Genomic DNA, 24,869 nt, shown 5'->3' on the forward strand with positions numbered 1-24,869 from the left:
TTTCTGTTGGAGGGGAGATGTGATTCATTAGTTAGTGTTTATATTCCCAGTTGTCTGTAATTACACTATTTTATGAGAAATATATTACACAGTCTACAAATGTCTGTGAACCCGTGTTTCTGCAGTATAGTTGTTGTTGTTTACTGCAGGGAGCAAGTTATCGCTCCAATGTGAAAACTCGTAATTTGAGTAAGAGAATTCATGCATAATATAATTTAATATATATAGACTATAAAAGTTTATGAAATTCACATCGTATGATACTTTATGGGTTCTAAAATGTTTAGTTTTAGAATGTATGCCTATAATTTATTTATTAATAAAATATAACAAGCACATATTTAACTGTCAATGGGAAATGGCGCTTTTTTTATTTGGTAAAATAAACGCTGTATTTTTGTAAAATATTCTTGTTGCCGTAATACTGCTGAATGAGCACCCTTATTAAGCAGCGCCGTGAGTCATTTTTGTGTCTCTATGCTACAACCTGTCAACGGTACTGATTACGACACGGCAACAACACAACTGATCTTATGAATGACAATAAGACTAATAATAATTACATGATTTTGGAAATTCTATAATCTACAAAACGTAGAGCGAATGGAAATATTGAGGGCAGGAAGACTGTGATTTTCATTGGATCCTGGGTTTGATGGGTGTAAATAAGCTTGCGAATAATTTTTGTGGGTGGGTCATGAAACGAGGGATTAAAATTATACTATGAAAGGTAATAAACTTAGGATAGGCAGATAGACACATTAGGAGGATAACGGAAGAATGTGTTAGATATCTATGCAAATATTTAGGATTAGACGGGAATTTGGATATACAAAATTCTACAAAATCATAAAATGTGAAAATACATTCTTCTTCTTTGTCTGTGATCTCTTATGCTTTTAAGCATTGAGATTTTGCCAAAGAGATTTCCATGCCATCCTGCTCCTTTCCAGTTAATTCCCTTCTTTTCCAATTTTTCTTTTTTGCGACGGAACAATTTACTTGAGACAAAAGCGAGAACAATTGCAAAGAAATGTTATGTTCAAGTGGTTCAAGTCGTGATATTAGGTGCTGTCATTGCCATCTAACTTGAGATGAATTGGAACTCACCAGTGTTATCAAATGTAGCAGAATTTATATGTCTAAAGCAGCGTACTGCCGAAATTTAAAAATACGATATAAAATAGCAGACTTTTATATCTATTTATTTATTTTAAATTTTTACGTTTTGTGCCCCCAAAACGTAAAAATTTACATTTTGGTGCGTAACGGGTGCCTCTTTCGCCATGCCCTCGTCATGGCACATGTAACAATACTTTGTAAGAAAAGTACTAAACTGTGTCAAATAACGCAATTGTAATAAGAATGATTTGATAAAATGTTCAGTAACAAAAATGAAACAGTTTGAAATAAATCAGATATATTAATCATAAAATTAGTTAAAAGAGTAAGAAGAATTCTTTTTTAAAAGCCACCTTGCCTACTCCCTATATACAGGAATAAAAAGGTGTTAGTTGATTTTTTTTTGAGGACCCGGTGCTAATAAATTTACTCGTAAATACCTCTCCAAAATTTTTAAAAGTTCATATATTAACATAAGTATTAATAATTAATTATGGCATAATCATAAAGAATATTAGTACACTTATGTATATGGTGTGGCATGTTGACAAATATAAAATTACATTTAAATTAGTTATCAATCACTGGACTAAAGAAATCTTATAGCATGTTGTAGTTTCCTCAGGCAAACATCATTAAATTAATTTGTGCTGATTTTCATTAACATATCCCATTCTGATCACCAAATATATTTATAATATTATAAGTACTCAAGAGTGAATGCAGACTTTTTCTCCTGTGTGCTGATAGTTTTCCCCTGCTTTTGTACGTCCTGGAGATCTTTGTAGGCTTGAGGTGGATGACTCACTATCTGTTCTGTCACAAACACCTACAATAAGAGATTTCTTAATACAAAATTAAACAAAGTGCCTTGTCTCTTATTCATATTAGATTTTAAATCTGTATTCCTATTACTTTTAAAAAAATCACGGCAATCTGGTTCCAGAACAAGCACTTACACACTGCAATACGAACTTGCAAAGAAAGTATTAATAGATTTAAGAACCAGATAGACTACCTTGATGTTCAATTTCAGTGGAAAAATTTTCTTTATACTTCCTTGCTGATTGGTCACTGACATTTGCAACACAGATGTTATTTCGTTCAGTTTTGAGAATGCCCATTGTTGTAATCGGCTTGCAGGCAATTTTTATGACTGGTCAGAAAAGGCGGTATTCTCTTTCCCGATTGTTGAAAGATTTCGATGTGTGAAAATTAACGATAATTCATGAATATTTCCATGTTTAAAAATATGCCGCTTGGTCACTGACATTTGCTACACAGATGTCATTTCCTTCAGTTTTGAGAACAAAGGATATGCCACCCATTGTTGTAATGGGCTTGAAGGCAATTTTTATGATCTGTCATAAACAGCAGCAATTGTAATAAGAATGATTATTCCCTTTCCCAAATGTTGAAAGGTTTCAATGTGTGAAAATTAAAGATATTATTAGGCATTCTGGGTCAGAGCTTTTTAACATATTCATGAATGTTATTCTCCTCAGAATATTTCTACTATAAAATATTTATTCATGATAAATGCTTAGAAAACTAAAATGACAAATTCCAGAACTCCTTGCAGAACACCTATTCCCCTTCTTTAATTGTCAGAACACAGTTTGAGAAACCCTGCCCTAATGTATGCTATAGCGATATTAGGATCCTCTACAATAGCTTTGTTCACAGGATACAGGATCCTCTACAATAGCTTTATTGTAGAGGATCCAGTTAACATTTTTTTTTTTTTTTTTTTAGCCATTCTTTATAGAAGTTTGGCTGATTTCATATTTATTGTGCACTGCCTGATAACCAAAGCAAATTGTTAGGGCAATGTTTGAGGGGGGTGGGGGGGTGGGTGATGACCCCTAGTTTTTGTGGAGAACGATGGTACAAATCATTGTTTACGTATTGGCTTGTGTCTGTAGGTTTACGGAAAATTGTGAAGGAAAGACAGCCTGAAAGATACCATGTGAACAAGTGTGTCTAGAAAAGAAAAAGTCATTTTCGATTTCGACGATGAATTGGATATGTTTATGTTGTTTGTTCAAATAGCTTAAGAACATAGGTCATACATAATTAAAACTAATAATTATGTATGACCAATGTATAGCAAGGCTTATACGTTGGTCATACATAACTGGTAATTGATATAAGGAATTTAAAACGCATAAAACAGATATTAATTAAAGGAAACTTTAATGAATACCTTCAATATTTCGGCAATGTCACATTGCCATCTTCAGGAACATACAAATATGGTATGTGCATACAGGCACTAACAAAAGCAAATGAGGAAGAAGGCCAGAAACTAATATTGTTCCTAAAGTCCTAATGGTGCCCCCTAGCGGGCTAATTGGTTGTCTTGGCCGTTGGGCTGAAGTTCTCATCATGTAAGTCTCCCAAATTTGGGGCAGTCTCATGCACCCAAATTTGTTGAGGTTAGGAACGTTTTTTTAGAGCTGCCGATGATTCCATGAATAATCTTTCGTACTTGAACTTGCTGCGTTGTATTATTTTAGTTTTCTTCCAATGAACTCTATGGTGGGTATCTATGGCATGGTCAGCAAGCCCAGAGTGGCTGGTACTGGTGAAACTGGATGTAGTCTTTGTGTTCTAAAATCCTGATATTTGCTGTCCTGCCTGTTTGGCCAAAGCAGGACAATTTACAGCTGCAAGGGACCTGGTATACACCAGGTAGGTCTAGGGAAAGTGGTTGGTCTTTGATAGAGCAGATAAGGGATGCCAACTTTTTTATATGGTCTATAACAAGAAGTTAGGTCATATTTTTTGAGGATATTGATTATTTTCTCTGAGGTGCCCTGGATGTAGGGGATGGTGATAGATTTAGTGTAATCTTTATTGTGAAGGGAGGAGGGGGGGGGTTGTTGTTTACTGGTTTTAGTATTTTTTTTGGGATGTAGCCATTGGCTAAGAAAGTGTTGAGGATGTGGTTTAGTTCAGTAGGTAGGGCATCGTCATCTGATCAGATTAATTTTGCCCTGTTATATAGTGTTGTTATAACCCCATATTGTTGTGGGGGAGGGGGATTGTTGGTGAATGTATCTGCCTGTATGGGTGGGTTTTCTATAAACAGAGAAAACCAAACATCCATCAGGCTGGCAAGTGATTAGAGTGTCTAGGAAGAGGAGGATGTTCTTTTCCTCTTTTTCCAAGGTGAACTGGACCCTGGGGTGTTGGGTGTTTAAGTGTGTTAGGAAGGAGTGGAGTGTATCTGAGCCATGTGGCCAAATAGCAAACACATCATCCACGTACCGAAGCCAAATAGTGGGTTTTCGTGGGGCAGAGTTTAAGGCTTTCTCTTCAAAGGTCATAAAGAAGTTGGCCAAGGATGGGGAAAGTGGTGAACCCATGGATGTCCCCTCTATCTGTTTGTAGAATTTTCCTTGTCAAACGAAATAGCCTGAGTTCATTGTGAACTGAAATAGGGCTGAGATATCGGGTGGAAATTTGGCTTGGATGAGCTCTGGGGTTTCATTGAGTGGGTTTTGACGTCTCCTCCCTATTCACATTTGTGAATAGGGAGGAGACGTCAAAACTGACCATTATGTCAGTGTGTTGGAGTGAGAGGTTTTCTATACTGGCTTTGAAGTGGGCTGAGTTTTTTTTTTTATATGATGGTGTGTTGCCAGTATAGTGTGTGAGCGCTTTGGCTAAATGTTTGGCTAATTTATATGTGGTGGAATCAATCCCATCCACTATGGGACGTAATGGCACATTTTGTTTATGTATTTTTGGAAGTCCATCTGCGCTATCAAAGACCAACCACTTCCCCTAGACCTACCTGGTGTATACCAGGTCCCTTGTAGCTGTAAATTGTCCTACTTTGGCCAAACAGGCAGGACAGCAAATATCAGGATTTCAGAACACAAAGACTACATCCGGTTTCACCAGTACAGACACTCTGGGCTTGCAGACCATGCCATAGATATCCGCCATAGAATTCGTTGGAAGAAAACAAAAATTATACACCGCAGCAAGTTTAAATATGAAAGATTATTCAAGGAATCTTCAGCAGCTCTAAAAAACGTTCCTAACCTCAACAAATTTGGGTGCATGAAACTGCCCCAAATTTGGGAGACTTACATCATGAGAACTTCAGCCCAATGGCAAAGACAACCCAATTAGCCCGCTAGGGACACCATTAGGACTTTAGGAACAGTATTAGTTTTCCTGCCTTCTTCCTCATTTGCTTTTGTTAGTGCCTGCATGCACATACCATATTTGTATGTTCCTAAAGATGGCAATGTGACGTTGCCGAAATATTGAAGGTATTCATTAAAGTTTCCTTTAATTAATATCCGTTTTACGCATTGTAAATTCCTTAAGTCAATTACCAGTTTAAGAACGTATTTAACGTATGCTGGCCATGGGGCCAAATGGTCAATATATCGTCAACATATCCAAATGAAACTTTGGGCTTTAGACTTGGTGAATCTAGATCTCATTATTCAACGTCTTCTATTTAAAAGTTAGCTATGGAGTATACACATATATACAAAGAAACAATCTGTACTACAATCTACATGGTATGCTGGAGTTACATTGATTTGGTCAACTGTCAAAACTTTTTTTTTTCACCAGAGGCTTGACCTCTGGTGAAAAAAAAAAACATTACTACATCAAAGCTAGAGTCCTGTTATTATCTAATCGGTTACAAAATGAATTAAATTAAGCTAGACAGCAACATGTACACACACACAAAATAAAAAAAAAAATTACTCATAATAAAATATACATATAAATTAAATAAATTAAAACAAACCACTATGGATGGTAGCCAATAAAAGCTGAAAAATTGCTTAGAATCTGTTATAGCTCCTAAATTCAGGGTTTGCTGGAAAACTTGAACTAAATGGGCTGAATGTATGCCATCTCCACCACATATGTGTATGGGATAGCTATGATTTGAATGTAATCTATATTATTTTTTGATGAAGTTTTATGAAGAACTTTATTAATAATATTTTTGCTATAGCCATTATTTATTAATGTAATGCTAATAGTTTGTAATTCTTGTTTAAGAGCTTGTTCATTAGAGCAAATTGTTATAGCTCTGTTTTTGAGAGCATTAATGACTCCAAGAGTTTTTGGAAAGGGTGGTGATATGAGTTAGCATGTATATGTTGGCTTGCATATACATGCTAACTCATATCACATATTGTATGTGTAGGCTTGCAGTAAACAGTGGAAAAAAAGACTGCCTGAGGAAAGACATTTGACAAGTGTATCCAGGAAAGGAAGTGAGTCCTGATTTTCAATTTCAATAGTAAATTGTATGTGCTCATGTTGTTTGTTCACGTGGCTAAAGAATGTGTTTAACATTTTGCGGCTGTGTGGCCAGATAACAAAAATATCGTCGATGTAACTAAGCCAAACTGTAGGTTTTAAAGTAAAGGAATCTAGAGCATTATTATTATTCCTGACACCTCCAAGGAGTCCGAAGACTCATCGCAGGAGGACACCTACAACTGTCTCAACCACTACACCGAACCTCTACTATGAATCATCTCCATCTACCGCCCACCTCCACCACAACTGGTATTCTATGTCTGTAAATTGCATGTGTTCTGAAGGGCCGATTTATCTGTATGTGGGATGAAAAACCGCTACCTCCGTATGAGATCGGCTAACTCACCTTCGATTGAAAATCATCCAGATAAAGATTCCTTCCGTTGCGACGAGAATCGAACTTAGGCCTATTCCAATGGAAGGGCGCAATGTACTGTCGTTCTTCCAATTGCGCTACGGAGGCGCTATGTTACTCAAAAGCTTCCATATAAAAGTTAGCAATTGGGGGGGGGGGATAGTGGTGAGCCCGTGGCCTACCTTCTTTTGGTAGGTCAAAATTATTTTTCCACATGGTAGCTGTTTCCATAATTTTTGAAGATGTACAAACAGGAGTATGTTAAAAAGCTATTTCCATTCTTATTAAATTACAAATAAATTACATTAATTAAATTAAAGAAGGAAATATACTACCTGAACAGCAGTAAGACATTTGCAGCACAATTAGCCAAAAGTGAGGGGTCCCTCGCTTCTCTGCTAGCCCAACTACGAACAGATAAACAGGTAACTGGATTGTCCTCTGATACTAAAATTCTGTTAAAAATTAATTTTATCATCACATTATTGTGATACAGAATGAAGGTTCTGTTTAATGAAAATTTTAAAATATATATGCTTTAAAATACAATCACGAATGATTTGCTGAATGGAATCGCATAACTCATCCCTAAGGCTTCTTTAATTGTAACTATTTCTTAAAATGAACATTTCCGTAACTGTTCCAAAGAATGAAAATAAATATCATTTTGCACAAGATTCATTAAGAAAGGGAAGAAACAGAAAAATATGCAAGTCAACACAGTATTACAATGATATCTAACCCTTATAAAGGTTAGATATCATTCCTTCTAGTCTTATTCTAATCTTATCTTATTAAGGCTTAATTTCACTTTCAATCTTGTTAGTTGCAGTGATCAATGTAATGCCACAGAGGCATGATGCTAATCACCGATGTCATTCAGTGGTGATGGTTCTTTAAAACAACTGATAATTGCTTATGTTCACTTTTAACTTATTAAACATGTCCTGTTTCTTATTTTATGTTATTCAATAGTAGCTTTATGTTACATGATCTGTAATACACTAAGTAGATATTGGACTAGGAGTAGTAAATGCATTCATACCAATATCAAGATCCATTTTATTATATCACTATTTTTCAACACCTGTAGAATTACATTTTAGGAAATACATGAGGGAAGACTGTTCCAAAAGACAGTAGTAAAATGAATGCATGAAGAAAAAGCAAAAAGTGTTGTTGAAGCAAGGGAAAGAATTATCCATGACATTTCTGATGAACATGGTCCAGGAAAATATTTGGAGCAATATTTCCATGGACACTGAACATCTGCATGAGTGAGAGTAGAGTTAATTATTGAAAGAAAGAGAGACAAAGATAGGGGTCATTAATCAACCTAATCGCTGTCATCTGTACTAAGTATTTTTAGGGAACATTATCCAAATGTGAGAATAGTATTCAAGGATGTTGAGGAGGTAGCATTTGTAGTGTGTATGCAGAGAGAGAGAGATGAGGTTAAAGAAACCTGAGAGAAATATCATCTTGTCTAGAGATTTGGATGTCAACACGAGCGGAAGATTAAAGGGTTCTTTTTTGGTGTGTGCAAAATAAAACAGGACTGAGTTTCACTAGCAGTGAAATTAACAAGATATGAGAGCCTCATCGAAGAATGGTCTAGAGATCAGAATTTAAGTTTGTAAAGGTTGATAATCTGGAAGTTATGGTGATGCATCGTTTGGCAAGCCTTACACGATGTGCAGCATGTAAGGTTTGTCAAACAAGAGAAATGCAGAGTACCATCATCAGAATTTCAGTGAACTGGAGAATTAGTGTGAAATTATAAAACACTGATTTCCACTGCATTCCTTTGGATGGGTAGTTACTGGTGGTAATCATAAGAACAATTAAAAAAAAAACTTGTATGTGATGGGAAAATGCATGTTAGTATCTAACAACAAAAATTTAAGATCTTTAAAATGAAAAAAATAATACCATATCACATGAGAGTAAAATCTGTCAGAGACTGTTTGGTTTTCTTTCACTGAACTTTTTATTCTATTTATTAAAATTCCTACCTGTCAATTAGCATATGAATTAAGCTCCTCTTTTCAATTCTTTATTTTAAGTTTACATTCATAATGAAGAATTTACGGAGACAAAAACACACTAGGTAAATATGACTTCTCCATCGCTTCTGCCTTAGTATCACCACTTCTGGGTCTGGCTCCTACTGATGAAACCTCAATAAAGGTTGAAACCAGTCTGGGTAGTGGCCCTTCCCCTTCATGCATAGCATTATACATGTCCGCAAGGAGATGTGCTTTGCATTACGGGAGATACTGAGACAAGAAGTGATGAGAGCTTGGTCCACCTTTACCACAAATTGCCTCTGTCCTGAAGATATTTCAGGCGCAAACTTTGTTTGCTTATACTTGGATAAAGGATTAAATTAAATTTATTATAGTCTAACCAAGTGGGAAAAAACTTCTAACATCTTTCTCTAAATCCAGAGTAATTTAATAAAAAGGAGGTACACCTTTTGGCAACTCATATAGGTAAATATGACTTCTCCATTGCTTCTGCCTTAGTATCACCACTTCTGGGTATGGCTCCCACTGACGAGACCTCAATAAAGGTTGAAACCGGTCTGGGTAGTGGCCCTTCCCTTAATGCATAGCATTATACCTGCAAGGAGATATGCTTTGCATTATGGGAGATACTGAAACAAGGAGTGATGAGAGCTTGGTCCACTTTTACCACGAGTTGCCTCAGTGCTGAAGATACTTCAGGCGCAAACTTTGTTTGCTTACACTTGGATAAAGGATTAAACTAAATTTATTATAGTCTAACCAAATAGGAAAAAACTTCTAACATTGAGTAATTACTTTACTTATAATTCTGAAAATAATACTAGACATTTTGACCTCTGTATCGAGGTCATCATCAGACATGCATATGCACAGGATACAAGTTACATGACATTACGTATAAGTAAGATAAATCTAAATGCTTTGTTAATAGTTTACCCTAGCCAGACCTCTGGCGAAAAAAAATAAAATAAAATAAATTATTCATACATATGTATAATAATATACATATGATAGAAAAATAAATAAATAAATCTCTGAACAAATAAAAATAAAATTTTGTAGCAGAACTAGATTAAACACATCTTTACAGTCCTCTTATATTAAGTTTTTGCCATCATGTTCTACATGCTATAAAAAGTTGTGATGGGTCCTCCAGGTTCTTGGAATTACTAATCCATCATCCTTGTTTAGATTCAGATGATGTTTCAGCATCTCACAAGCTTCCTTGAACTTTCTTTCAAACTAGGTTTTAATCTAACAGATAAGCTTAGGCGTTGATGGTTATTCATGACTTATTTTTCACGGTATTAATAACACCACAAACACTTTTATCAACAAAGATGTTTTATTAACGCTAATATTTCGCTGATTTTCAACTCAGCATCATCAGAGCACAACACACATGTAAACGCGACAGTGAGTGAGTGAAACAATATAATTGCAAAAGACAAAAGATCTAGTCCTATTTTTGGCGCCCTCTAACGGGGAAAAAAAAAACAGCAGTTATCCAGGAGTTTTTCTTAGGATAACCGTCTCCCAAATTTTTGACAAATTAATGCAACCATATTTGTTAAGGTTGGGAGAATTCTTCAAAGCCATTGCTGACTCAAAAAATAATCTTTCAGATCTATAATGACTCCTAAATAGCAAATTCGTTTTCCTCCATCTAATCCTGTGTGAAGGAGTGTCCAAAGCGTGGTCTGCCAGTCCCGACTTGCCATAGTAATAGTAGCGAATGTATCTTTCATGTTCTTCCAGGCGGATGTTCACTGATCTTCCTGTTTGCCCATAATAGGCCAAGTCACAGTCACATGGAACTTCATACACTCCCGGGTGTGCTAAAGGGTGAAGTTTATCCTTTGGCGAGCGGATCAGAGTTGCCAGCTTGACATGAGGCTTGAAGGTGGTGTGAAGGCCATGTTTCAACAATACTTTGGCTATCTTTTCCGATGTACCTCTGATATAGGGAATAGAAATGGTCATGTTGTATTCTTGTGTATTAGGGGAGGACAGAGTAATGGGCCTATGTAGTATTTTATCTATTTTGTAGGGATTGTAGCCGTTGGGTAAGAACGTATGGCGCAGGTACTGGAGTTCAATGGTCAGAGCTGTATCGTTAGAACAAATGGCTCTGGCTCTGTGTGTAAGTGTTTTTAAAATGCCGTACTGTTGGACTGGATGATGATGTGATTGTTAATAAAACATCTTTGCTTATCTGTTAGATTGATGATTCTGCATGGAGAAGATATTGTTTACAAAGCGCGACGGTTCGGTAAGTTGAAACTGAAATTGTCCAGAAAATTGAACCGATTAGCCTTCCTTAAACGATGCCACGACAAAGATATTATTCCATCTTTTCTGAAATTCAAAGAAAAGTTGCAATCGGCAAAGGCACATAGTATTTATCGACGGGCGAGTTTAGTGCTTCTTCGAGAACAAATCGCCGCTACTCGCATAGAGCTTAGTAAGCTAAACAGGTCTATCACAGCTCTACAACAAGAACTAATAAACGTGTTAAATCCTGAAATATGGACTGTCCTACAGCAGATCTCCGAAGTTGCAGCAAAAAAAGAATTCAAAAAGTTAAAAGCAAGCACCTAAAGAAATTTGAACTACTACAACAGCGCCAACATACGAAGTCCCGACCGCAACTTCGACGAGACCACGTGGTCGTAAACCTATCGTCGGAAACACTCACTGAAGAAGCCAAGAACGCTCTCAGTTTAGGACATAACTTTTCCGCCGTGCCCAAACAAATTCCTAAACTCGAAATTATGATGAAAGTAGAACGGGGTATCCACGATCTTCCGCCAGCAATGGCCAATAACGTGCGATTAGACATAGCAAGTATTATAAACAAGGCTAAGCCTCCAAAAAAGCAATATGCCACGTAAGCAAATAACTGCCCTAAAAATGTTATATAATAATAAAAATATTATTATTACAAAAGCCGATAAAGGAAATGCAACAGTTATCATGATAACTGTTTCATGATAATGCTACAGTTATCATGAATAAAGAAGAGTATAACAAAAAATGCAAGATCTCATATGTGACAGTTCCACGTATCAAATTATACATCGAGACCCTACGAAGTCGCAAAAGAAAAAAGTCCGAAAATTACTGAAAAAAGTGACATCATGGCCCAAAGAAATCATCAGGAAAATAAAACCGATTCATGTTAAAATACTCCGTATTTATGGATTACCAAAAATCCACAAAACTAATATTCCCCTACGCCCCATAGTTGATAGCATAGATAGTCCCACATATAAACTGGCCCGGCATTTAGCTAAGTCGCTTGCCCCTCTTACTGGCAACTCCTCTACTTTTGTAAAAAATTCAATCCATTTCAAAACACTGGTTAAAAATCTAATCCTAAAAAATTCAGACATAATGGTTAGTTTCGATGTCACCTCCCTATTTACCAATGTACCACTTATAGACACTCTTGATTTAATCAAGTCTAAATTTCCCCCAGATATTTTTGAATTATTTCAATTTACCATGAATGCAGGTTACTTTACATGGGGGGGGGGGGGGGGAAATTCTACAAACAGATTAATGGTACTGCTATGGGTTCCCCCCTCTCTCCCCCGTTAGCAAATTTTTACATGGAACACTTTGAAAACAAAGTACTTACCACAGCTACATACAAGCTACAAGTGTGGTTGCGCTATGTAGATGATGTGTTTGCCATATGGACCCATGGACAAGACACTTTGGATGCTTTTGTCACCTACCTAAACAGCCAACACCCCAAAATTCACTTCACAGTAGAAAAAGAATCAAATAACTGTTTACCATTTCTTGACACATTAGTCACCCGCCTTTCAGATGGATCACTATCTTTTTCTATTTACAGAAAGCCTACACACACAGGAAGATACCTACATAAACAATCACATCATCATCCAGTCCAACAGTACGGCATTTTAAAGACACTTACACACAGAGCCAGAGCCATTTGTTCTAACGATACAGCTCTGACCACTGAACTCCAGTACCTGCGCCATACGTTCTTAGCCAAAGGCTACAATCCCTACAAAATAGATAAAATACTACATAGGCCCATTACTCTGCCCTCCTCTAATACACAAGAATACAACATGACCATTTCTATTCCCTATATCAGAGGTACATCGGAAAAGATAGCCAAAGTATTGTTGAAACATGGCCTTCACACCACCTTCAAGCCTCATGTCAAGCTGGCAACTCTGATCCGCTCGCCAAAGGATAAACTTCACCCTTTAGCACACCCGGGAGTGTATGAAGTTCCATGTGACTGTGACTTGGCCTATTATGGGCAATCAGGAAGATCAGTGAACATCTGCCTGGAAGAACATGAAAGATACATTCGCTACTATTCCTATGGCAAGTCGGGACTGGCAGACCACGCTTTGGACACTCCTTCACACAGGATTAGATGGAGGAAAACGAATTTGCTATTTAGGAGTCATTATAGATCTGAAAGATTATTTTTTGAGTCAGCAATGGCTTTGAAGAATTCTCCCAACCTTAACAAATATGGTTGCATTAATTTGCCAAAAATTTGGGAGACGGTTATCTTAAGAAAAACTCCTGGATAACTGCTGTTTTTTTTTTTTTTTTTTTTTTCGTTAGAGGGCACCAAAAATAGGACTTTAGATCTTTTGTCTTTTGCAATTATATTGTTTCACTCACTCACTGTCGCGTTTACATGTGTGTTGTGCTCTGATGATGCTAAGTTGAAAATCAGCGAAATATTAGCGTTAATAAAACATCTTTGTTGATAAAAGTGTTTGTGGTGTTGTTAATACCGTGAAAAATAAGTCATGAAGAAACTAGGTTTTAGTATGGTGTATGGACTTGGTGCTTTTACAGCTGATTCTGTGACATGTTTGAAGTGCATGATATGACAGGCCTGTTGTACCTTAATGAGGAATTTAATGTGGCATTTTTTTATTATTATTATTATTCCGGACAATTCCAAGGAGTCAACAGACTCATCGAGGAGGCCCTAACATCATGTCAAGAACAACTATTCGACATTCACACAGTACCTATCATACCTTGCCTTGAACTCATTCATGGTCATAGCACCCACAACAGACTCTGACAGCTTATTCCACTCATTCACCACTCTCCAAGTAAAAAACCTTGCTCTAACACCCTTGTCAACCACATTCTTGCCAAGCTTCCATGTATGGCCCTAGTCCTCCCACCACCACCACCAGTCCTATTTTCAAAAATATCTTCTGGATTAATCTTATAGAAACCCTTCAGTAATTTGAATGTCTCAATCATATCACCCCTCTTCCGCCTATCGACCAATTTCTGTAACCCACAAATCTTCAACCTATTCTCATAAGGTTCAGACCTGCTATCATCTTGGTCGCTCGTCTCTGGATCCTCTCCACTTCCTCCCCATCACGAAGAAACCCTGGTGCCCATAACTGGGCAGAGTAGTCCAGATGGGGTCTTATCAAGGCTTGATACAAAGGAACAACAACTTGTTTGTCTCTGCATGTTAAAGTATTTTTCAGAAGCCAAGTGATTTGATGAGCTGATTTAGCCACTTTTGCAATGTGCCCCCTAAATTTCAATTCCCTATCCACCAACACTCCCAAATCCCTGGCCTCATCAATCTCCTGGAGTACGGTTCCACCAATGTGATATACTGCTGCTATTCTTTTCACCCCAAAGTGCATAACCTTACACTTTGCCACATTAAATTGACAACCATTTTTTCTAGCCCAGTCCTCCAAACTATCCAAATCATCCTGTAAAATTTTGGCATCCTGTGCACTCACAATTGCTCTACCCAACTTTGCATCATCAGCAAACAAGTGAACACTTCCTCTCAGATCCTTACCTTAGATTTATGTTCATCTTTTCTTATTGAGAAAAACGGTGCACACTGTTTCCCCTATGTAGGGGATGTAGCTTGTAAGATGCTGAAACATCATTCGAATCTAAACAAGAATGATGGATTAGTAATTCCAAGAATGTGGAGACCCCATCTGCAACTTATATAGCATAGCATCCAGAACATGATGGTAGAACTCCAACACAAGAAAGCCTCAATATAAGAGGACTGTAGAGACATGTTTAATGTAGTTCTGCTTTAAAACTTTATTTTCTTTGTTTAGAGATTTTTATTTTCTATCATCTGTATATAATTATACTGATATACACAAAAAATGTTATTATGTTAATTAATATTTCTGCACATATTTTATTTTTCACCAGAGGTGAGGCTAGGGTATATGATTAACAAAGCTTTTAGATTTATCTTACTTTTGTCTAGCATCATGTAGCTTGTGCCCTGTTCATATGTATGTTTTCCTGATGATGAGTTTAATACAGAGTGTTACTCCAACATGCTTGTCTTTATTCCCATAACTTCTTCACCATGAATCCTCTCTCTTTCAGTATTCCTAAACTCACAGGATCCACATACCCCTTTTAAAATTTTAAAAGTACCAGTGTATCCCTCTTGAGAAAAGCCAGTTTGGGAAAAATGATATTTCATTCAAGTATGAATAACTATGAAGTATTTATTTTTTAACATTGTTTTTTAACAATTTAAGTTACAAACATGTGAAACCATTTTTTTAAAATTATTAAATACATTTTTAGCTATATGAATCCAATATACGAGGTCCAACACACACAAAAAAAAGAAAATGAGATTAACCCTATAGCTTGGGAATGGAGAGTGGGAGGGAAGAGACAAAGAGATGGTTATAGAACATGTTCTAACCTGTCACCATGAGACAAGGCTCAACTCCATCGCTTTACTCAGTACGTACGAGTGGACAAGTGCTCAAATATAGACGTTTTCTTATTCTCAGTCGAAAAATGGAGTGCAATTCTTGTGAAACTGAAGAAATCTGAGATGGAAACTTTTCAATTATTGACTTAGGCTTACGATGAAGAGTGCATGTCTTGTGCACCGTTTTTGAATGGCACAAATGATTTTCGGAAAGCAGAGAAAGAGTGAAAGATGATGATTGCCCAGGCCACCCATGCACAGCAGTTACTGATGACAACATTAAAAAAAGTGCGAGATGCGATTTGAAAAGACAGAAGGTTGGGTGTTCGAGCTGTAGCTGAGAAAATTCATTTGGAAAGGGAAAGTGTTCGATGCATTTTAATGGAAAAATTGAACATGAAAAAGGTTTGTGCAAAGGCTCCAAAAATATTGTCAGATGAACAAAAAGAAGAACACACAAGGAACTGTGTTTGGACCTTTTGCAATGCATTAAGGATGAACCAGATTTGTTGAATTTGGTAATTACTTGTGATGAAACTTGGATATTCACATATGATCTGGAAACCAAGCGACAATCAATGTAGTGGAAGTCAGCAACATCTCCAAGACCAAAAAAGCATGCATGAGTCGTTTGAAGTTCAAGGCCAGGTTGATTTCTTTCTTTGATATCCAGGGTATTGTAATGGTAGAGTGGGTTCCTAGGGGCCAGCCAGTAAATCAGCAGTATTACCTTGAAGTCTTGATGAAATTGTGTGAACGGGTGAGAAGGAAATGACCAGAATTGTGGAGAAACGGTTGGATTTTGCGCCAAGACAATGCACCAGTCCACAATACTTTGTCTGTGAAGCAATTTTTAGCTAATCACAACATCACTGTGCTTGAGCATCCACCCTATTCACCAGACCTGGTTCCCTGCAACTTCTACCTCTTCCCAAAGATCAAGTGGGTGCTCAAAGGAACCCATTTTTTGTTGGTAGAAGATGTGAAAGCAAACACGATGGAGATCCTCGACAGCCTTTCAGAAAATTATCAGCAGAATTGCTTTGAATGTTGGCAGCATCGTATGCAGCTATGTGTCAGTTCAGAAGGAAACATTTTGAAGGAGATCATAGTTGATTTTCTCAATTTTTTAAATAAAAAGAGATACAGGCACAGGCTCATTTTTTCTGTGTCAGACCTCGTACATATAGTAGAAACAAAATTTATGAAATTTAAATTTTCGATAATAATAAAAAAAAGGTTAATGAGATGAAGTTATTTCTGTGGAGAAGGAGTTAAGTGAAATCCAGTTCTATATTAATTATTTTTATCTGCAGCTTCACTTCAAGAAGATAAATTATGAAACGAATATGATTAAACAAGTATAGATGACAAACAATGGGTGAGGACCGTTACAATTTAAGGCATCAGCAATTCCAAAAATTAGCAGTTTGGACAATGTGGCTCGAACTATCTGAATTTAAACTTCTTATGCACCAATTTGAAGCATGCAGTTGGAACTTTAAATCAACCACATATGTTTCTAACAGCTATTAGTCAATACATGCAAAGACACATACATACTTTGTTTAAAACTTCCTTTAGATTTTTCAGTTATTGAAAAATTAATTATAGAAAAGAACTGCACACTGCACTAGCTGCAACAATATGTCGAAAGAATAACATAAGATAAAATAAAAAGTAATCAATTAAAAAAACTACCTTGCACCCCCCCCCTTCCCCCCCAAAGACCTTTTGAAATATGCAATATTCCCAAAGAGTCCATCTCTACCTATCTATAAAAAAAAGGGAAATAAAACTGAATGTGAGAATTACAGAGGTATTTCGCTACTGAATATTCATGGTAAGATTTATACAAGTATACTTGAGAAACGGCTATGAAAAATTGTGTATGGGAAGCTTGGTGAAGAACAAGCTGGGTTCAGGCTGGTTGTCAGAATCAGATTTTCACTTTAAGACAAATAGTTAGGAAATCTTGGAAATATAACAAGGATTTGTATTTAAGTTCTGTTGATCTGGAAAAGGCATATGACAAGTGCCATGATAAAAGCTCTTCAAACAGCTACAGTTATATGGTGTAAATGGAATATTATATAGAGCAATACAGTCTCTACTTAAAATGCAAATCAGCAGTTAATATTGAAGGGGTATATGAAGATGACTGGATGTTAAATCAGGTGTAAGTCAAAGATGCACATTATCTTCACTGTTATTCATTATCTATATGGATCACATTATGAAGTGAAGTGATATTAAATCTGATATCAAAATTGGCAATATTAATCTCAGCTCTTTACTTTATGCAGATGATGTTATACTTCTGAATAAATCCAGTAAAAGTCTGCAAGATTCCCTGACTAAATTGAATAACTGTTGTAAAACATTTCGTATGAAAATCAGCAATAAAAAAACAAAAACAATGAAAATAGGCAAACACACTGAAAACATGAACTGTATCTTGAATGGAGAACCTATAGAACAAGTAAAACATTTCAGCTATTTAGGCACAATTTTTGATGAAGATGGCAAAAAATATGGAAATAGACAACAGAATTAATAAAGCTGGTATGGTAGGAAGTCAGCTGAATAAATTTATATGGAAGAAGAAAGAAATTAGTCAAAACACTCAATTAGCTGTATGGCTGAATATTAAAAAAATGAAGACATTAGGAAGAACTAGATATTGTTTACATTCAGGAATGCATTTTCAGAGCTAATCTCAGTGGTATGGTTACTTCAACAGAATGGGAGAGAGGAAAGGTTAGCAAAAAAAAAAAAAGTTCTTTGCAAAGATGGAAGGAAAGAGATCCAGAGGATGATCAAGATCTAGTTAGATTGATACAGTAAAAAGTGCCTTAGATCTAAGACGGAAATAAGATCTGGTAACATTTGACTGATTCTCTAACTAAATTGCACAGCTATAACAAATTTGCCATGACAATCAGCAATAAAAAGATCAAAACTATGAAAATATGTGAGGACATAAAAAAACTTCATACACATTCTCAATGGAGAACCTATAGAACAAGTTTAAAATATTTCAGCTATTTAGGCACAGTTTTTAGTGAGGATGGCAATTAAATTTAGAAACAGATAACAGAATAAGAAAAGCTGGTAATGTTGAATAGGCAGCTGAATAAATTTATATGGAATAAGAGAGAAATTAGCCAAAACACCAAGCTAGCAGTATACAAGACAATGTTCAAAAACAGTTTAAGTTATGGATCTGAGAGTTGAGAGTTGGGTTAGAAATAAAACACTTGATTAAAAACTAGGGAGCACAGACATGAGAATTTAGAGAAAAAGGTTGGTGAACAGATGGCATCAATGCAGAAGCATATTAAAAATGAAGATATTATAAAGGACTCGGAATAACACATTCAAAATTGTGTAACCAGAGATAATCTAAGGTGGTATGGCCACTTAAACAGAATGGATGGGGTAAAGTCAGCAAAACGGTTGTGCTGATGCTAAGGTGATAGGAAAGGGATCTAGAGGAAGCCCAAGGCATAAGTGGATTGATTCGGTCAGAAGTGCCTTAGAAGAACGATATGTTAGATACGACAATATCATCATCATCAAATTCCTGCCATGTACCCTCAAGGGGTGTACAGGATATGACAGTACTACATGAAAAAATTACATCATTACTAACTTCCTATCTACAATTTTCCTCCAAATCAGTCTGTTACTTGTCAAGACTCCAACATTATCAGATCTTATATTTTTACGATACGACAATATTGGAGTGCTAATTTGTAATAGACTGATTTGGAGAGTAATTATTGATGGGAGATTAATAATAATGTAAAATTAATCATGTAGTGCTGTCATAGTAACCTAAAAACCCCTTGGGGGGGGGGGGGTACATATCAGGAAACTGACAATGAACAGGAATAAGAGAAACCAATCGGATTCAACCAATCCAATAATTTGGCTAGCCTGATTGGCTGAGTGGTTAGTATGCCTGTTTTCCAATCCATCGGATGCAGATTTGAATCCCATAATGAGCATGGACGTTTGCAACTCTCTTTCTTGGTGGCAGATAAATTTCATTGCTCAGTGTGAGACTGTACCCCATTTATTGAAGGCCTGAAGTAGCTTGAAAAAGTTCTTTGGTCTTTAGAGCAAGGATTCTGAACTATGTAGCAAAAAAAAAATAAATAAATAATACCAAAATGATATAAAATTAATAAAAAAAATTCTTAGGCCACTCAGAGTATACTAATGTACAATGTAAGTTTATAGAAAAGCCTTTCCTGGGTGAGTGTTATATATTATTAAAAATAATAAACTACATATATAAAAAAGAGAGTAAAATTGTCAATAGGAAGTTAGTAAGAATTGTCACTTTTTTTTTTATGCAGTGTTATCACATCCTGTACACCACTTGAGATACATGTCAGGAATTTAATAACTTACGTTCTATCAAGGTGTCCTAAGTTCTAAGTCTGGATAGGACTTAGAACTAGTCCAGACTAGAATGGTTTTAAAATGGCTCTTCTTTGTTAAATTAATGCAGTCATTTATTGAAGTTAAGTGCATAGCCAATGCTGATTATAAAAATAATCTCTCAAAACTTTAGGAACTATTAGGATCCTACATTCCCATACTTCTGGTATTCAAAGTCCAGAACAGATTGAGATATGGATGAATTCCAGCACTTTCTTTAAAAAGAGGTTAAAATTTGTGGGTGGTTCTATGCAGAACATGAAATTGATAACACTAAGACATTAGATCCTTTAGGATAATGCTGCTTCAATAAAGAAGCACCCACAAATATAAATGCCTTTTCAAAGGAAGTGACAAAATTCTATTGTCCAAATCTCAATGATGAACCTTATATGCCAAATATTGGAAATAAAAAATTGTATTTCTTAATTTTTTTCAGTAACACATAGGATCTTAACAGTCTGGTAGTTTTAATCTAGCATTCTTGCAACTATTGCAGACAAATATACCATCTCTCCAAGCACTTACATTGCTGTTTTTCAATTTTCACTAATTCATTTGTTCAACACTGACAATGGTTGAAGAAGCTTAAACTGAAATATCTGTATCTAATTTTTACTTTTAATTAAACTTCTTTTGTTAAATTATTGTTTAATGATTTCACACAGTTATCACTCCAAAGAATTTTAATCCTTCAGGAGGATATTCATGAGGAAGACCAGCATACTTGGAAAATTATATCTACAACAAGGTAAGCTACAATGAATCACCTTTCCTCTGATGACAGAAATAAACTATGCTATGAGATTGTAAAGATTATCAACAGTTCTAAATCACCTAAACTTAACAATAATCCTCTTTCAGAATTGAAGACTGTACTCTAAAGAATGTCAAAAATTACAATGGCAGATAAAGGCAATCTGGTTCCTCACTAAGGCTGCTGGATGCAACTTCTGCATTTCCACTTCTCTCTCATCCTGATGGCACCACTGTTACTTCACCCAAAGATAAAGTTGACCTCCTGGCAACACTCTTTTCCTCAAACTCCTGCATTGATGACCAAGAGAAATCACCTCCTACATACCAGAATCCAAGCATCATATGCCTCTTTTAGTTTTTGACATAAAGTAATCGGGAAGCTACTAAAAAAGTCTTCTGGTCCTGATGGCATCTCTCCAATTGTTCTCAAACATTATGCTCCAGAATTAACACACATCCTGCATCGTCTCTGCAATCTACTATACATATCTGGTACTTGTCCCAATACATGGAAGCAATCTCACATCCTATTCCTAAAAAGGATGATGGAAGTCGACCATCAAACTACTGACCAATTGCCATCACACCAGTCCTCTCCAAAATAATGGAATAAGTCATGAATATCTAATCAGTGACCACTAGTCCATTCAAGATCCACAGCTGGCTTTGTAGCTTACATCACCCACCACTGGACACGTGCCATGGAAAGGTTCAGAGAAACTTGTGCTGTCGCCCTCAACATTTCCAAAGCTTTCGACCACATGTGGCATCATGGCCTGCTTAACAAATTACCATCCTTTGGTCTCCCTGCCACCCTCTGTAATTAAGTAGCCAGCTTTCTCTTTAATCATTCTCTGTGAGTTATGGTAGATGACTCCCTCTTTTTGAGCTTCACCATTAGTGATGGGGTGTCTAAAGGGTTTGTTCTATCACCTACTCTCTTTTTCTTGTTCATAAATGATTTACTTGCAATCACCATTAATCCTATCCACAGCTTTGCTGCCAATGGTACTCTCCACTTATCCTACTCATTTGACAAACCAAGCAGTACTCTGATATTCCAGGCTACAAGATCATTTACAACCAGTACCCTAAACATTGATCTTCATACTATCCTTCAATGGGACGAGGACAACCTTATGTTTAATGCCACCAAAACATAGTCTTGCCTTTTCTCTCACAAAAGAGATCTCAGCTCACCTACCCTTATCTTCAGTAACACAAATCACCAGGCAAGGATCTCTCTGGTTGGACAAACATTTATCTCCAGTCTCTCCTGGCATAAACACATCACATCAATAGCTTTCTCGGCATTCTAGGCATTTTCTTTTTATTCAAAAGACTATTTTATACCCAACCAATTGCTAACTATATACAAATCCCAAATTTTCCCATTCTTAGAATATTGTTCACATGTTTGAGGTGGTGCACCTAAAATTTTCTTAAAATCCTTGATGCTGTCCATTGGTAAGCAGTTAGGCTCATTGATGATCCCTCTCTTTACAGTTCACTTCAACCTTCAACTCACAGATGCAGTGCTTCAGCACTGTGTCTATTCTACAGGTACTTCCATGGTCACTACTCCAGTGAACTGACAACTGCAAACACACTTCTTATACCACCCACCTCTGTCCTCTGGAACAGCCTTCCTCATGAAGTATTCTCAGACAATTACAACTTGAAGCTCTTAAAAACATCAATAAACTTCTATCTCAGTCCTCATCTGCATATGGGACTGATGTGCTTATAGGCCTCTTGACCTCTCCTGTATAGGATCAATAAAAATAATAATAAATAAATAAATAATGCTGAGAACAGAACAGACCTTCTGCTCACCTCCTGAAATGAAGAGAATTTCTGTTTAATCTTTACGTATACAGAGAAATTATACCACTATCCTAACAATGTTTAAGGAAAGTAAATCTATTAACTAATCTAAAAATAAAAAAGAAAACAAAACAGATACTGCATGGATAACCAAACAGAGATTAAACATAACACGTCCTGAAGCAAGAATGTTTCATTAGATGGAAGAAAGTTATTATGCAAATCATCATTATTAACTGAGTGCCTATGTGAAAATGGAGCAGAATAAGTAAGAAAAGTCAGTAATGAATACCTGATTCAGTATACAGAAAGGGAGCTCTTAAAATCAAACCCCCAAATGTTAGTGCAATATTTAACAGTTGGAAAATTTGGGATTTGTAGAGGGCTAACAGATATTCAGAGGTAAAGAGAAATCATATACTTCTTTTGCTCCTTCTTTTGTCAAATTCAAACTGTCATCATCAGAGAATACAGGACAAAATGATATATGCATGACTTTTTAAATGCGACTGTAGCATGGTAGCTAAGAGTGAGCCTGAAGTCCTAAAAGACTGGATGTTTTTATGCTCAGTGATTCTGATATAGCTGACATAGCTACATCATGCCAGTCCAAAGCATGGATAAATAGATGAGGGTTGAGCAAAGGACTAGCAATCCATCCTCATAAAAAGTGCTTTGCTATGGAAACCTGGACCACAGATAAATCTAACCAAAAAGTAACACTAAATGAAGACAAACTGTTGAGAATGAAAAGCTCTAGCAAAAAAATCTCTTATGGAAAAACTTAGGAAATGTGGAATATAACAAAAAATTTGAACAAGACTCAAAAACCAGAAGACATGCAAATTATTTTGAGTTAAAAAAAAAAAAATATATATATATATATATATATATATATATAAAAAAAGGTTTAATGACTGTTACAGATGACAAGATATATTTAAAAAAGATACTACTAGTTTACTAGTTTCATTACATGAACATCCTCAGGTATCACAATCAAAGAAGTATATAAAAAATTACAGAGACTTAAAATTGTACTAACAGAACAAGTATAAAAAGACAGTAGCGTGTTTGAAAAAAATGCAAGTATGAGTTCCAAACAAACGATTTTTTAATGCATTTTTTCCAAACACGCTACTGTCTTTTCATACTTGTTCTGTTAGTACAATTTTAAGTCTCTGTAATTTTTTATATACTTCTTTGATTGTGATACCTGAGGATGTTCATGTAACGAAACTAAGTAAACTAGTAGTATCTTTTTTAAATATATCTTGTCATCTTTTTATCTCTCGGTAACAGTCATTAAACCTTTTTTTATAATATTCCAACCGAGTAAAAATGAATTTTGAAAATATATATATATATATATATATACACGAATTGGATGTTGGAATGTGAGGACAATGTATGAAACATTAAAAGGCCAATATAGCCAAAAAAATTAAAGATTACAAAATTGAAATATTGGGAATAAGTGAGACAAGTTGAAATGGACAGGGACTGATTCAGATGAGTTCAGGAGAAAAAATAGTATATTTTAAAAACAAAGATGAAGGTAGTGAACCTTCAAAAGGAGTGGCAATAAGCTTGTCCAGTAAAACAAGAGCAGCAATAACAGAATGGGAATCAATTACAGAAAGATGCATAAACTCAACATTTAACTCAAGATACTATGAAATGATAACTATAAATGTATATGCACCAACTAATAATGCAGATAAAAAAGAAAAATATGAGTTTTTTATGTTACAAAAAACAATAGATGACAGAGATCTTAGAGATATAATTATAATAATCTTACTAAATGCTAAAATAGGAAATGATCTGCAAGTAGAGAAATGATAATGGAAAAAGAGGATATAGGAAACATAAATGAGAATAAGAGATGTAGGTGGATTTTTGCATGGCAAATGAATGCATAAAAGGAGGATCCATCTTGAAGCATAAAAATATATATAAAGTAGCATGGATCACATAATGATACAAAGAAAATGGAAAGGATCTCTTTTGAACATGAGATCAATGAGAGGAGGGAGCAGATACTTAATACAGACCATTTTTTAGTAATAGGAGATTAAAATAAGATTAATGACCACAGAGGTCATTAAAAAGTTCTTACTCACATCAGACAGAAGGAGCATGAAGAATTCAGATGCATGGAAGAATTAATGACGGGTATTAAAACATATATTATTTTAACCATTGTTAGCAAAGAAATTGATACTGTCTTAATCGGGGAATTGAGTGAACAACA

The 24,869-nt window shown here is 35.7% G+C and overlaps 1 protein-coding gene across 6 annotated transcripts in view; it reads right to left on the minus strand.

Annotated features, from left to right (window-relative positions):
• LOC150102961 (WD repeat-containing protein 13-like) overlaps positions 1-24,869 on the minus strand; it is a 436,326-nt gene that overhangs the window by 109,127 nt on the left and 302,330 nt on the right. For 5 of the 6 annotated variants that reach the window (XM_090398327.1, XM_090398328.1, XM_090398332.1 and 2 more), the window contains one exon: positions 7,123-7,242. In XM_090398327.1, the coding sequence (XP_090254453.1) occupies positions 7,123-7,242 (120 nt within the window). The remainder of the gene's footprint in view (positions 1-7,122; positions 7,243-24,869) is intronic. The other variant, XM_090398329.1, reaches the window with a different exon arrangement.

The sequence above is a fragment of the Typopeltis vanoorti genome, chromosome 9, assembly GCF_054136105.1.
Source record: "Typopeltis vanoorti isolate ZY-2024b chromosome 9, IOZ_Tvanoo_1.0, whole genome shotgun sequence".
Classification (NCBI taxonomy): Eukaryota; Metazoa; Arthropoda; class Arachnida; order Uropygi; family Thelyphonidae; genus Typopeltis; species Typopeltis vanoorti.